Below are 16,542 nucleotides of genomic sequence, written 5' to 3'. Positions count from 1 at the left end.
TGAAACGCAACAGTCTTATTAGCAGAAAGACAAGATGGTTTCCTTGTTACACAGATACCCATATGGTTTGTTTTTTTAAAATTCTTGTTCTTGTTTTATTCTTCCTCTCTTTGTTTTTCTTTGCCCTCCGTCATCTCTCTTTGTTCTCTCTTGCTCTAAACTTACACAGACTGGACTTGGCACAAAAGCTCCCTTCTTATTAACAAACCCTGCTGTCAGTCAGCTATTGTTTCCCCTTATACACACTGGATGCAAACACATGAACATCTCACGCGTTTATTGAGCGGTAGAAATTTGTGTGCAGACTTTTCGGGTCCAGTTACCCGCTGTGGTTGCGTGTTTCACATGAGTTTATGCGACAGACAAGCCACAGCTTAAGATGGAGTTTTTGTTTTGTCTTTGAATAAAGCCATTGGCAGGTGGGAGCATGTCGTGTGGGCCTATCAGGGTGGCAACCTTCCCGCAAATAGAGAATGTGCCCAGCCCAGTTGGCTTTGAAGTAGTTCTGAAGTTGGCAAATTTTCAATAGTAACTGCTTTGCATATCCTTCTCTGTCTACCACCTACTCCTCTCCCTCTTCCCTTTCACCTGTTCCCCAGATGTTTGCGGCTAGGTTTGCAGCCCCTGGCCTACCTGTGGCGCCGAGACCAAGAGTCCCTGCTCTCCGAGATGATATCATCTGACCTCCATGCTATCCTCATCAAAGTCGCCGCCTTCGGTGAGTTTGTGTCCCACTCTCTTGTGTGTCAGGCAGCTGTTTTTTAACTCTCTTTTGACTTTCTCTGAAGGTGCCATGTTGGTTAAGTGGTGGCACGGGGGATAGAAGGGACAGAATTTCGATAAGTGAGGGATAGGAGGAGGAGAAAGGGAGGTGTAACCAGAGAGGAAAAAGAGAGGCACACAGAGTAATGCCCTAATCATTAATCTGTGGCTTAGCAGCGGTGTTGAGACTTGTGCCAGCGGCGAAGGTATTGAAGCAGAGAACAATATGAAAAAATAAGAAGCACAGAAGGAGGAGGTGTGAGGGAAATGCACAGTGGTATTGGGTGGGTGGGTGGGTTTAGGGAGGAGGGAGGGTTGGCAGTTGAGAAGTAATCACAGGTGATTGCCCCTCACATTAATGCAACCTGTCAATAAGCGATGCATGTCCCCATTGTGTGAGAGAAACACTGCATTCTCTGCTTATGCATAGCTCAGAATACATGGTCCATGAAGCGAAGATTAAAATCGCTCATTTATGTTTTTCAACTGCTTCAGCGGCACTGTGGGAAGAGGTTAATGTGGTATCACCTGCTCTCTACCTGCCTGTTTTGGAGCCCGAGGACAGGAAGATCAGATTACTGAATAACAGGAGAGAGTAAAAAAAAAAGAAGTTTTCTTTTTCTTTTCTCAGGTACATGACATTAAGATCCCTACCTGTATCTACTTGAAAGTGCAGCAGGATCCCTTTTAGACGGTGCCAGTGATAAATGATAATTACGGCTACAAATGGTTCTTTTTACTCTCAAACTACTCATGGCGATAGATCATCATGTAGACACTGTTTACGTGCTGTTAAGTGCTTGTTGTCACCTTTGGTAGCAATCAGTTGAAAAGGGGTCCCCAGCTGACTGATGACCCTGAGAGCTGAGCAGCGCGTTTAAGATATTCTGCCTATGTCTTTCAATGCTGCTCGAATAACCTCTCATGGAATGCACTTGCCAAGCCATTTATCTTTGGTACTTTATTTGCCGGACCCATTTCTCATTTTTAATGGTCTCATGATAAAGGACTTTTTGGTAATAAATAATACGACTTGTCAGATGCCCGTCAGAGGAGAGATGATGTCAGATTTGAGATTTTTTTTTCCTGCAGGATTATAATTATTGTTTACCAGTCAAAATGTATTTTTATTTCCATTGCACTTCTAACAAGATATAATCAAAGTCTGCATTTCATATTAATTTATCAATCATAATGCCAAATTACCCTTCTGGAATAACACACGTAAAGAAAAACCACACCTTAAAGACCTCAGTCACCTTGTAACCCAGCTACCTCCGCCAAGCCTTCTATTCTAAACACAACTTTGTCTAAAAGCAAATTCTTAACATATTTTGGAAGATTATAATTAGAAAGGAAAATCACCTCGGGTGCCTCTGAGTGTGTATCTTGGCCTCCCAGTGTAGGTGTTTGTGTGAGTATGTGTGTTTTGGCTGCAGGTAAAAGGGAAAGATCTTATCAGCCCTGACTCCTCACCTGTCCCGAGGCAGTGGTAATTAGAAAGGAAAGAATTGAATAGGGATGCAAGCGCCCAAGGCATTTTAGGCAGCACTCACATAATTGCAGCTTTGGTGGGAGCAGGTCTGAGCAGTGAGGTGTGCTGTTTAGGGGAGATTGGGTGACAGAAGGGCGTACCTGGTGGCCTTTGGTGTGTGTGTGTGTGTCTGTGTGTCTGTGTGTGTGTGTGTGTGTGTGTGTGTGTGCGAGAGAGCGAGAAAGAGATTTGGAGGGATTTACTCGTGCAGACCTCATGAGGAGAAAAACATAACAACTCTCACAGGGCAAAGGTTAAGTCTGCAGCTGAACTGACGGCCAAAACGCCTAATTCTATATTCTTTAGTAGTATGAAATGAGTTTTGGTGGGCTCTGAATAGTGAGAAGTCATTCAAGATTAATATTCCTTCATTAGGCACTCAGACAGGTGGAAATTAACAGTGAATGGCTACAGAAGGAAAAAAAAATACTATCTTTTTTAAGGGTGGATATATTCCTTGATGTCAAATCCCTGCAGTGAAAAGACAGCTGTCCAAATGCAGGATGATCCTCTAAGTGAATTCTCTAGAAGTGTTCATTTGCGTGCTGATGGCAGCCTAAAACCACAAAAGGGAGAAAGAAGATTTTAGTCTTTGAAGATGCCAAATTGCATGTAGAGAAGTAAGTTCAACTATCGGAGTCTAAGGCTATGAATGTCAGAAAAATGCTTCTAATTAGCACAATGCATTTCTCTCAAAGGGGAATGCATTTTCTTTTTTTTTCGGCAAACTGTCTCTTTGAAATGCAATATCTCTTGAGCTAACCACAATAATTGGCAATTCTGAAACCTAGTATTAAATATTCATGTAATTAGTTAATTGATTGATTAGCACAGGTGTATATGAGGGCACAGGTTTAGCAGTTAATTGGTCCTCAGCTCCAGAGATAATTGGCATGTGTGAAATCAAGGTCTATCCGCAGGAAAACCTTTTATCACTGCATGATCTTTTACCCTTCACACGAACATAGCCTTTGTACTATGAAGAAGGGAATTTATGTCACAAATTTGCTTTCACCGATCACCTTACCCACTTAAGGACATTGAATAGAATTGAATATATACCTAAGGGACAAATAATGTTCAAAGACATTAAAGATAATGTACTGAAATGTTTTATTGGAAGGCAATAAATAGGCAAATTAAATAATTGCATTATTTCTGTTATCTAAAGAAACTTTTTTTTTTATTTCAATTACCTGCCGTATATAAAGTAAAGCTTGAGATATAGTGGCAAGGCATATGGATATGACATACATATGTTTTTAAAGTGACAGAGTAGTCTCGCATTGCCAGATCAATTTCCACAGCGCTGCGGAGGAAGGTCTGGCCCTTCCACACAACATTCCTGGATAGGAGAAAAACGTGCTCTGGTTTATTTCTTTAAACCAGTCACAGTCGTCTTGGGCGGACGAAGCAACGGCGCCTCTGCAAAATAGCCTCGGGATGGAACCTATTTTGGTGGAACATGGTGCTCGTTCAAAAGTTGTTTTAGTCGTGCAGCAGAAAGCTCAGATTGGATTTACCCTGCAGAGATCTGAGGAGCAGTTAACCATAGTCCTCATAAATCCACCGGAGTTTAGAACGCCAACACAAATAAAGCGGAAGGTGAGGGACATCCGGCCGAAAATGAGGGGACATCTGGCGGATCTTCCGGCAGCACCTGAACAATCCCAGAAATGAAACGTCATGGATATAGACTAGGGATAAAGTGATGGGAAGATAATAACATTCAACAAGGTTGCTATTATATATTCAGTGCCTTAAGCCCCTCACTGGTTTATCCCTTCTTTTTTTTTTTAAATAAAATTATAAACTTCTATATTATTCAAAATTTGCTAACCCACAATAAGAAAATACACACGAAATGTTAACTCATAAAGTTAGGTACCTGGACAACTGTTTTACCTGCGTGTCCTGTTAGCCACTGACCGTGACCTTTTCTTGCCAGTTCAATTGAAACAGTTAGAACGGGTGTCAAAGCAGCCTTAAATAGTGATTGAAGCAATTGCTGCTTTTTTTGTTTTTAAACCTGCTACACATTGGATCTTCGTGTGAATTCCTTCAACTGAAAAAAAAAAAAAAATCTATTAATTTACACAGGTTAATTTTGTCTGGGTTAAATTCTGTATGGTTGAAAGTACTTCCAGTTTCTCCCTTTTGATTTGTTAGACTGAAAGGATTTCATCTTGATGCAATTGCTACACAATTCATGCTGCCTATTACTCTGCTCACAGGCACTGCATTTCAGATAAGAGCCTGACAAATTTCACATATAACCTTAATCTTATCATCCTTTGTACGGTGCCGCCTCCCTCCCTTCTTTCTTTCTTTCCATTCTGTATTTCTCTCTCGCGCGCAAAGATTAGGTGATAGTGAACAGCTATTGTTTTTGCGGGGGTCTTTGAGAGTGTTGTTTAAAGGTGGATGCAGCTCACCTACTAGGGAGGAGATGCTTATTTCATCCATTTAAAGGCTAAAATGTTACACATCATGAATCCAATTTTCTCTGCCTTTTCTCTCTGAAGGCAGGGATTAAAGCCGAGCTGTCAGCCTGCATGCCAGATCTTAAGACAACCCGCGGATGTCTGCGATACTGCGCTCAGCTCAGCTCAGACAGTATCTAGAATCTCCCGGCTTTTAATTCAGCATTAGGCTCAGTAAGCAAAATCACAAGCATTTTCAATTACTCACTGCAGTGGGTTTACATGAATCAACCTCTTCAAGGTGGGAAAAGGCCAATCATGATCGTTAAAAAGGATTAGTGCAAAAGTGTGCTCTGGAAATAATTACCATTGACTTCTATAAGGGGAGAAGTGAGAACAGCATTTTCTGTTGAGTTTAGAAGGAGCATGTTTTTTTTATCTGAAAGCTTCGCCTTTTGGTCCAAGAATTGACTTCAGAAAGTGAGCTTCTAAGCAGAAACAAAGGGTTTTCTAGATTTTACTTGTTATTGTAAGCTTTCTGCTCTATGGTAACTAGTATTATGTCTAAAATGTTCTGCATCAGTTTTTCATATCCCTGTAGAAAAACTAACTTGAATTCCTAAATGGCTTTTGGTTTACTGGTAAACTTTTTATTCTTGGCTAATTTCAAGGCCCTAAATGTCAACAAGGTTTTTGAAGAATGCTCTCCCTCATTACTGGGCTCCCTGGTTTTAAAGTTCACTGAATTTAATTGGAGTTTTATAGGATAACACGAGGTAAAAAGCCCTTTTAAAGGAGAGCCATTCCTCTGTCTCTCTTTAGGAAGCTCCTCTCTCTCCAAAGTGCGGTCTTGCTGTCTCTGGCGGCAGAGTAATGGCAGCTTCTAGTGGGCTTATTTGGGTTTAATGTGGCATAATGAGGTTAGGTAATTGGGTTTAGGTCAAGTTGTATAACAGGTTCAGAGGAGACAGAGATGTGAAGATCATGTAAATGAGTTGGTGTTAGATCGCTGAAGGCTCACACCAGTGGCTACTCAAAGACTTCTCAAGGCATGTATTGTACAAGTGCAAGCTCATTCCACCTATCCTCATTTCCAAAAGGTTTTAGTAACCTTAAGTCAGTCAGGAACTTCAATTAAGAAAACACTCATACAAGTGCTAAGTGGTCATGGGAGAAATGCCTTCACGTTAATGCCATCTTCATATCGTTTTATCACTCACTCCTGTCTTCCGAGATTTTCACCGTCCTCTTCCCCCCCCTTGTAAATATCAAATCCAGTATCATGCATTATTTAAGACCAGAGAAGTTAATGAACATAATAAAAAAAGTGGCATCCCCTCAGCAATTTGGAGCCAATTATTAAAATTTGTTAAAAGGCATGACTAATTAAAGAGGATATTTAAATGGGATTGAATTTTAATGCATTTTTTTTTTCTTTCCTGCCTTATTACCTTTGTGGCAGGGTTAAGATGAGAGGATGTTGAGATTAGATATTCTCACACTAATTAAGACCACAGATCCCCTGGGAAGAGAATAAGGGCCTGCTCATTCTCTCCCTCCACACTCTCTCCTCCCTCCCTCCGCTGTGGCCCTCTGTCTCTCCCTCGTAGTGCTGGACCACCGGGGCTCAGAGGAGAGACAGCTGGGATTAAGATGAACCCAGGATTGGATGCGACGTCCTTCCTTCACGTTCCCTCACCCTTTCCTCTAGTCTCCCATCCATTGCTCCCCATGGGGCCCACGGATGACACCCTAACCTTTGAGGTTGTCAGGCCATGAGAGAGGAGATATTCTCACATTACGATTAACTGTGTTCCTTTAATTAAACACATGATCGTGCCGATGAGTGGGACCACGTGAAGCCTCGGAATAGAGCTATATTGGATTTTCAGAGAAATTATTGGGGACAATTTCAGCTATTTCTTGTTATTGCGATGGCATTCCTGTCACAACTACACGTCACTTCATATGGGTCATCAGTAACTTGTTAATGATTATGTCAATCAATTAGGAGGCGGCCACAGAAAAAATGAAATGTAGGAGAATAAGGCTAGCGTAGTCAGTGACCATTAAGACGTAATGGTTTGGTTCCAGTAACTTTGCCCTCATATTTTTGATAGCAATCAGGTTTTCCGCTACACATAATGGCAGGAGTATATAACTACACAGTTTGGAATTTCCTAAAATGTAGCATTTTACATTAATGTCCTGTTGTGTTTTTACTGTTCTATTCTTTGTAGAAAGCACCTGGCTTTTTTCCCTTCGGAACAGTGAGATGTACAAATAGATATAGGACAATCTATGGGTGTACATTCCTCACTGTTCCGATGGGGGGAAAAAAGGAAAAGGAAAACGCTGGCTGCACTTTTTTGGTGAAAGGACTTGTTTACAGGGTGAGATGGAGTTCAGCGTGGTGCCATCAGGAACTGGCGTCTGAAAGACAAAATCGGGATTTAGTGTCACGAAGCAGTAAAACCCTTTTGACGCTCAACAAGCTGAGAAAAGTGTTTACGTTTTTTTCTTCCTGCTAATGTACATAATCCCAAAATGAGACTGATCAAAGTGCTAATCTTTGGCTGAAGCTATGGTCTAGATTTGGATATCTTATTAAAAGGGCAGGAGGGTTTGTCTGTTTGGTTGGTTGGTTTTACTTCTTTTTTTTTTGTCTAGGGGGTGAGCTTGTATTTTAGGAGTGTGGCACCACTGGGTATTCATACAAAGCTCTCCTCCAACCTTCTTTCCCCTCCTTCTTTTCTCTCCCATGCCTTTGAGTCACTTCCATGCACCATTTCAGGGGGAAGGGGAGGGAAAAAGGCAAATAAACAAGATCTCTTTCCAGAGTTTATATTCTCAAAGGGAACTAGATGAGGGGGCGGCAGGCGAGGGGGCGTGGGGGGTCTGCGGCCAGCAATTGAAAACTGTTGCCCTTACCCAGAGAGAACTGTGTACACTACTTGCAAAGTCAAACAAATAGATCCAGGGTGCAGGTTTACGTGTGTGTTTGTGCGACTGCCCGTAAACCTCCCTGCCTGTCATCTTCAATCACTGTATCCTGCAGTGATTGATCAGACCTCTTTCTCTCTCTTTCTCTCTCTCTCTCCATACGTGTGTCTGTGTGAAATTGTGTTTGCATGTGTATTTCTGTCTTTGTGTGTGTGTGTGTGTGTGTGTGTGTGTGTGTGTGTGTGTGTGTGTGTGTGTGTGTATGTTTGTATGTCTCCTGTGTGTTTCCCACGTGGGTGCCAGGCCTGGATCCAGAGAAGCACTTAGGACAACCTCTGGCTGACATGGAGCCCTATCTGAAACAGGTCACAGACTGGTAGATACTCTGCCACCCAGTTTACACTCTTGACTGCAGTACTTCCATGTATTCTATGTGTACATCATGTGCTCACAGTCAGGTTACCTGATCTTGAAGTGCTTAATACTACAGTGAAATATAGTTTTCTTTCACTTTTAGCTTTAGATGATTATGATTATGATGATTATATTCTCTATTCTTTCTGTGCTTATTGTGAGAACGTATCCTAGTCATACCAATGATATTCTGGTACAGGTATTTTTTAAACTGGTGTCAAAAGTAAAACACTTCTAAGATGAACATGAAGACACTAAGGTTAATTTAAGACTCACTTAGAATTACTTGTATGGTATTTCTAGACTATAAATTGAAATGTTTGGGGAAATTATGGAACTTGGAAGTGGAAATTGACAGTGAATAGTGTGTTCAAATAAAATACAGGAGTTTTGAAGTATTTTAATAAGGTGTGTTGCTTCCACTGATTAGCTCTCCCAGAAGTATGGAGTTCATATTTGTGGAGAAGGAGGTGAATATGAAACATTCACCCTTGATTGCCCCCTCTTCAAAAAGAAGATGGTTATGTGAGTAAAGAAATATAAACTTACAGTCATTTGTCTACATTAAAGGGGAACTATGCAGTTGTTGTTTTTTTAGATGAATTTACCTTAACTGAACAGCTTCAGAGTCATTGGAATGTTTTTTTCGGGTTCCCCCTAGTGCCTGTGAGTGGAAAAACCACCCTTGCAACTTTCGGCCGGCGAGCCTCCGGCCTCAGCATCAGGAAGTATGGCGTGATATCAGGTCTCGTGATGTAACAGATTGCTTCACAGCACTGCACGCATACAGGAACCGGCTAGCTCTAAGAACAAGGTAGCGATGGAGTTTTTCACACTATCGTCATGGCTGAGCCGGCAAAAAAAAGAAGCAGAAAGCTAGTAAGGCGTTGTCGGAGGAACAGAGAAAGAGGGAACGGCAGACTGACCGACCTATGTTTACTTGAGTCAGACACAAGTAAACATGGGAGCTGCCAAATATCTATTCCGAAAGCTGTAGGGGGAGCGCTATAGAGAAACCTGCGAGAAAACAGCGAAGATATTGCCAAAACTGCATAGGGCCCCTTTAAAACTCAGTTACACTTTTTGCTGCAAGTTTGGAAAGTGAAAGTTATTTTTGTGTGTGTGTGCGTGTGTGCAGTGATGCAGCGGAGACAGTGATCCACTCAGCAGATGCCTTTGCTCCAGTTGGCTACCTGCGCTTCACCGAGATCCACACCGAGAACAAAGATGCCGTGAGTCAAACGTCTGAAGGAATCCATGAGTTTAACTTGTTTTGTAAATAAGATCAATGCATTCCAGTGCTGAATCAATCATTTCACAACAAAAGTTTGAGTCACTTTGGGGTTGATTACTTCAAAACCACTCTGAGGGCAAAACAAACCCTTTTGGTGTCTGATAACTTTGTTGAGCAGAAGAGAAATACAGCACTGTAGGGCAGGGTTCAGCTCAACCTCCAGAGGGCCTCTCTCTGTCTTTCGCACACTCTTGCTCTCGGTGTCTCCATTCATCCCTCGTTCTCTCTCTCCTCTAGCCCCACATGGCCTACTTTGACGTCTGCAATATTCACTGCAGCCTGAAACTAGGCCCAGCTTAATAAACATGTCTGCTCACATTAAGGCGCTTTGCATTCAGGTAGCTGGCTAAGCGGACACAGGCGGGGGTTGCGGGGAGGCAGTAGGAATTGGCTTTTGGTATATTAGAAGGAGCTGAACGGGGCTTCACAGACAAGAAGGGTGACACTTTGAAACGTTTTACTTTCCCTGCAAGAGCAGACAACTTTATGATCCTTAAATTATTGTCACAAATTCTGTGATGGAGACATTGACCTCATTTATGTGTAGTTTTAATGACTCTGGTTTCATTTTCTGGTTTAATAAGACACCTACTAGTTGATGAGTGTTTCCTGGCGACATGAAGTGCTGCTTGCATGCCGTGGTATTTGTTGCAGCGAGGTAAGACTGTAAGGGTTTCACTAAGGGATGCTACTCGCCTGTAGCTCGACATGTCTCCGGGGTAAAGCGTGCAATTTGCACATGCGATTCTGCACATTTAATTTTGTGTTCGCAAGAGAGCGTGTGTTCATGTTTGTAGACCTGTGTGTGTGTGTGTGTGTGTGTGTGTGTGTGTGTGTGTGTGTGTGTGTGTGTGTGTGTGTGTGTGTGTGTGTGTGTGTGTGTGTGTATCTGCATGTTGGGTGGGGGCTGGGACTGTTATGGACAGAAAACATACCCCCACCCCACAACCTCCGTGACCCTGCAGCCTCACTCCCTACAGCTATATATTTTTTCACTCCCCGCGCCGCCGCTCCCACCCCCTTCACACAAACACACACACGCACGCTCAAACAGCCCCTGTAGCCCCCCTTAGGTCGCTGGGAGAAGAGCAGGGAGATCCAGGGCCTGCAAGGGGAGGGGAAGGAGGGGGCAACCAGGGGAGAACCTGCCCTGGTTCAGCCTTCTGAAGCTCTTCTCGTCAGGGTGACAGATCTGCAGTGACACCAGCACTAGAGGAAACTGCACCGGGCTCAGGGGGTGGGGATGGACCACCATCATTTGCCCTCCGTTAATGCTAGTCAAGCTATTTTTCATGCTGGCTAGGAGAGAGGGGCTGAAGTATAATTAATTTGATTATCATATGGCGTAATGCAGTTGACAGCAGATGAGGGGGGTGAATGAGTGTTGGACAGGGTGAGGGGGGCATTGAGGAAATATGAAATATGTATTCATATGTGTGACGCCCCAGCAGGATTTGGCAGGTAATATGTACGCCTTAGAGAATGGTAATGATTTGTTATTTAAAGAAGTAGCAGGCACAGTAAAAGTAAACAGAAGGAAAAGACTGGTGGAATCCAAAACATGTCTCACCCATCCAGTCATGAGTTTTGACTGACAGCCAGCATGATTGAATCTACAGTATCAGAAAACGCCACTCCCTATTCGCCTGAACCACGAATATGTTAGCATGTTATTTCATATTCATTCACCTTGAAGTTATGTGTGTCTGGGCCCTTGTCATGAAAGACTGACACACACACACAGCCCGCTTGGTGGGGTATTTGAAAAGGTTGGCTAATTATACAGCGTTTTGTCTGTCTTTGCAAAAGGCTCAGCACTCTTTGGTGGGCGTTTGGCCTGATGTATTCCCTGTGGTGTTTTATTGCAGGATGTGGTGGCGAGCGCTTTGCCCCATGGTAGTTGTCCTTGCCAGAACGCCATTGACAACATGACTGAGGAGGTGGAATATGCTGATCAAGCTCAAGACAACCAGCAAGAATTTACATCAAAATGTGACCTTAGTTGTCAGCGGGGCCACGGTGAGTTTCATTTATGGTGAGGCATGCACATGCTGACATGCAAGCTTGAGTGTGTGTTGATGTGTGTGGTGTGTGCTTCCTGAATCTGTGTCATGCGGCCGGCATCATGATGCTAGTATTTCTGAGTGATTGTTTGACAAGAGCTGTCATTTCAGCAGTGTATTTGTGACAGTCTCTGAATTCATTCCTCCTCTGACATAAACCACCTATGCATGAATTACCTCTTATACAACGTATGCCCAAATGAAGAAACAAAATAATGACATACTTATTGTGTATGTTCTAATAGGCTTAAACGAACATTATACAACCATTTGTAGTGCTGCCTGTACAAAGTACTTGTGGAAATCCAAACCAGCTAACCCTCTACCTCTTCATGTATCTCTCTCTGCAGATCTCCCTCCATCCTGCTCACCAAGGAGCTCCAGGGGCTATCAGTGGATCTCTCGCATCAATGGCCTTCAGAGCAAAGATCCCACCATCCAGGGCCAGACATCGGCGGCTTTTACACAGCTCCAAAGTAAGGGAAAGTGTGAGGGAGAGAAAGTATTGAACAACAGAGTGAACCTGTTTGAAGAACATGGTGTACCAGAGCTGTGGACATGCTTTTAAATATCTCTACACTCAGGAAAAACACAAGGGTCTACTAAAGAATTCTTTCTTGCCTTCCTTAAATCGCAGAAGCAAAAGGCACACAGAATGACACTCACAAGTAAACTAACCTTAAATAAGTTATGTTTTCTTCAATCGAATAAAAATCTTCTTCTTTGATGTGATCAAGGGGGGATGATACAGAATTCCTTTGTCCAGGGTTGATTTAGGCAGCTCAGTAAAACAGATTCTGCAGGGCTTACTTTACAACACTCCCTACTTTAGTCCCCAAATGGCAATGGAGAGAAACATATGTGGAAATCTTCTTTGTCCCTTGGGTGTCTTTCTTTCTCCTTGCTGTGTTAGCTAAAGACACACAAGGAGGTGTGGCAGAGCTTGAGAAGTTGTTTCTTATTCAAAAGTGCTTGTCAACCCAGCAGGCAAAACCCTGTGTGTCAGAGAGTCAGAGACTCCGTCCGTCACAAGATTGGGATCGTGAGTTGGCTACCAAACAAGGACAAGCACTTCAAATTAACCCAAACCAACTCTTTTAACACACACTTCTGCCCTGCAGAAGTTTAAAAGCGCACGCTTTTACAGTGTATCTAAGTCTTTTTTTTTTCCTCTTTCTCTTTTTTTGATGGAGAAAGAGGAGTGAAAGATGAAAAGCATATTTAATGTTTATCGTGGTGCTCGGCTGAACAGCCTTCACAGTGCAGAGACAATATTAAACAAGTTAATATTTAATGAACAACCTCTTTGTATGAGGGCGAAGTAGTCTGAGACGCTGGTGTTGGCAAAGGAAAAACTAACTTGAAGCTCTTTTCAAATGATTGTAAGGAGAAGGGCTTTGCTTTGAGCCCTGGTGCCTGTGTTTGCATCCAAAGCCCACAATTTGCACACATACTGTGTTAGACTGCTCTTTATAGAAGGGGACAAATACCATTACCACTTTATTGCAGTTTCAATGGATTTCAGAGTCAGGAAAAAAAACTTTGAAACTATCCACTTCTCAACTACAATGTGATAGCATTCAAATGACTGTTTAGACTCTGTGAGTACTTGTTTACTGGCAAGCTTGCCTGTTGCAGTGGGAGTAAATACAGCTCATAACTTCCCCAAAACAAGATATCAAAAGAAATACTTAAACTAGAATACGTTTATAGAGGTAAACCAAAATCATGAGTCCCAAAGAACCAATTGCATGAAATTGGTGAACACTTACAAACAAGGATGTATTCGGGCCAAATGCAGCACTTCTTTTTGGTCACAAGCCTACCATTTTGCCTGTTTAAACTGCTATATATAACTTATATATGGTATACAACCCAAATATGCATAAGTTAGCTTAGCCAAAAATGGGAGTAAGGTTATGTCACTCCAATATACAATATGCTACAGTGATTTCCAGTATAATGTGTTTCCTGTATCCAGGTGAGTTGGACAGCAGAGGCTGGAAAATGAAGGACATCATCCTGGTCCACCTGTATGTGAGGTCCATGGAAGACTTTGTTCTACTCAACACAGTCTATAAGAAACACTTTGGCATAAACCCTCCAGCCAGGTAAAGTTGCAAACACACATACAGTACAGACCTTTCCCATTGTTTTTTCCTCTGTGTCTCTCTCTCTCTCTCTCTCTCTCTCTCTCTCTCTCTCTCTCTCTCTCTCTCTCTCTCTCTCTCTCTCAGGGAACATCTTTATACTCCAAAGCATTCATTCTACGTTTTTTTCCTTGTAGGGTGTGTGTTCAGGCTCCTCTACCTGCTGGTCAGCTGCTGCAGATGGACTGTCTGCTCCATGACTGGGCCGAGCCCCTGGAGGAAGGCTGCTTCCACCAGAGGGAAGCCCTGCATGTCCAGAGCCTGTCCCACTGGGCCCCAGCCAACATCGGGCCCTACAGTCAGGCTCTCAGGGTAAGGCTCCAAGGTTCCTGTTCCTGGTTGTGGGTACGAGTGTTGACAGTTGACAGTTTAATATATTATATATATAAATTAAACTGTTAATAGACTCATCCATTATTCAGCTAATCATTTCAGCAAAGGGGAATGCTTTGCAGGCCAGGTTATTTACATTTTCTTCAATTTATTTATTATTTTCTATTCTATTTCACCCCTGTTCGTCACATAACTTGTTTGGTTAGTAATTGCAAATGATAATGAAACTTAATCCACTGAATCCCTTGATTCTTGTCTGGGGGGCTGAGCCAAAAACAAGGATAATTCTTTTCTTTTGCGTCATTGTTAGCAAAGCGTTTCAAAGTATCACTTTATGAAGGTGAGTAATAGATCAGTGGTGGAATACCAAAGATTACTTGGATGAATGATGAATCTGGCTGGTGATTCTTATGATGCGTTGTTGTGCTCGACTCTTAACAAAGCAACTGAAGTGTCTCAGATTACGTGCAGTACTTTGTGTTTGTCTCTGTTGTCTCTGTTTATGTAGAGATGCATGCGTGCAGCTGCATGTGATTGTTACGTGTGATAGTTTGTTCTCAATACTACTTTTACGCATACATGTAAATCTGTATCCCTATTCTAGTGGGCAGTGTGTATCCATTTTTGCACATGTTTGCAAAGCTACGAATAGAACTTCTTTCATATTGTTTCAAACCCAGGAAGAATGTCGAATTCAAAGGCAGAGCAGAGGAAGTGTGGGCCGTGGTTGCACGGTTGGCTTGGTGTTTTGTTTACCCAGTGTGTATTATATGGGATTACACTTGTCAAGGTACTGTCAACAAGGATAGTGTCCGTCTCCTCCACACTGTCCTTGATCCTCCAGCCAAATCCGTCTATGAGTGAGAACATGTGTGGATTAGCCATTCATTTAGAGCTTGACGGCATATCTCAACAGTGTGTCACTGAAGCTCAATGGGTCTTGTGCAGTTTGGATTCCTGAGATGTAACCTACAGAGTCAGGTTTGCTTTTAAAATGCCAGCAGTGTTTGATTTCCTCAATGGATTCTCATTGAGACATGAAATTGAAGTCAGCTGTAGGCGCGTGCCATTGCCTCTGGAAAACAGTCTAATCTCTTATTCCTCTAATGATCATTCATATCCAAAGCAATTTGAGAAAACAATGAGAGGAGTTTGCTTGCTCAGAGCTGTGCACGACGCTTCACACGACCCCTGCGTCGCCTCTGCTCCTCTTCCACGCTACAATGACTTAATTTGATCAAAAATGTATTAACAACTCCTCAGTACAGCAAGAGATTTTTACATATTGATACAATTACCCCCTTGCTGTGAGCAAGCATGCAGTGCCGTCCCTTCTCTCACCATTACGTTGACTCCATCTTAATGACAATTTTCCTTGGTGACTGTTGCCGTGTGACACCATGGTGACAGGGTTTTGGCAACAACCGAGACAGAAAAGCTGCTGTCTGAGACCAAATAACCTGGAGCCCTCTGCATTCACTGTCTGTGGAAAATAATTAGTAATCAAAAGAAGGCTATATAAGGGTGTTGGAAGGGGGGTGGGGGGTTGAACTTGAAATGATTAAAGGATGAATTTGTGATCTTAATTATGTCCAGACAGTCGGTTTTGTGCAGCAGAATTTTTTTGTGATGAGCTGTTTGACGGGGCAATGACTTAATGGAGACAAAAAATTGAAATTGAGAGTCGCCTTTGATGAATAATTGTGTAAAATGTTACTTCCTTGTTTGTTATGTTAACCATTTTAATGTGCTGTATTCAAATAGGGCTATAAACTGATAGATGTTCAGCTCTGTTGGGACCAGTTTATTCTTTTGAGAAGTGCCCAGTGGTTTGAGAGACCGCACATGGCTGCTGACAGAACGTGGCACTCTGGCCCTGTAGGATTGGACCACAGTAGGTCTCCACATTGAGAGCGTGGTACCTGTGGAGGTAGAGAGAGCAATGGCATTAAGGATTGGCATGTGATGGATGCTGGACCTTCAAACTCCATCCATCTCTTCATCTATCTGCCTGGTTTGTCATGTCTCTCAGCTTCAGCTCTCGGGAATGGCAAGCTGACTGACTGTCGACTTGGCCTGGCAAGCTGACAGATTCAGATCTGACTTGATTTAAAGAATTAGTTAACCTTTACAATATCAAAGCTGCAGGCCTGTTGGTGTATTGTAGTTAATGTATGATATGCCAGTAGTTTAGGTACAAGCCGCAAGCTATAAAGACAAAAACAGTGATGTAATGTATGCTTTGTTTTTACACTTTCATATTGTTTCGTACCTGATTGACGTATGTTTAGAGGTTGTATTCACCATAATATGTTTTACCTATGGTATAATATATCATTTGTGAGCGCGGCAGTGTGAAAGCTCTTCCCACTTGTTATTTTTATTTTGCTCTCTTATTTGTCAGAGATCTAACGCAAATTTCGCTGTCATTTGTCTAGACACAATTTGCATAATCTAATTAAGATATAAGAAATGTCACCGTTTTATTACATCAGTCAATTCATTGAAAACAAAAGATACTCTCAGACATCCAGTATTTTTGTTGCAAAATATCAAAACAAATTATCTCATTACAACAAAAGCCAAGTAATGGGCATGCTTTTAGAATAAATAAAAAGTTATTACT

General features: G+C 42.3%; 1 protein-coding gene across 1 annotated transcript in view; it reads left to right on the top strand.

Annotated features, from left to right (window-relative positions):
• dph6 (diphthamine biosynthesis 6) overlaps positions 1-16,542 on the top strand; it is a 58,757-nt gene that overhangs the window by 16,169 nt on the left and 26,046 nt on the right. The window contains exons 5-12 of the mRNA XM_039785825.1: positions 600-718; positions 7,966-8,027; positions 8,507-8,601; positions 9,215-9,308; positions 11,239-11,389; positions 11,784-11,909; positions 13,415-13,544; positions 13,721-13,895. Coding sequence (XP_039641759.1) covers positions 600-718; positions 7,966-8,027; positions 8,507-8,601; positions 9,215-9,308; positions 11,239-11,389; positions 11,784-11,909; positions 13,415-13,544; positions 13,721-13,895 — 952 coding nt within the window. The remainder of the gene's footprint in view (positions 1-599; positions 719-7,965; positions 8,028-8,506; positions 8,602-9,214; positions 9,309-11,238; positions 11,390-11,783; positions 11,910-13,414; positions 13,545-13,720; positions 13,896-16,542) is intronic.

The sequence above is a fragment of the Perca fluviatilis genome, chromosome 20 (assembly GCF_010015445.1).
Source record: "Perca fluviatilis chromosome 20, GENO_Pfluv_1.0, whole genome shotgun sequence".
Lineage (NCBI taxonomy): Eukaryota > Metazoa > Chordata > Actinopteri > Perciformes > Percidae > Perca > Perca fluviatilis.
Note: the sequence above shows the minus strand (reverse complement) of the source record. Positions and strands in the feature narration are given on the sequence as shown.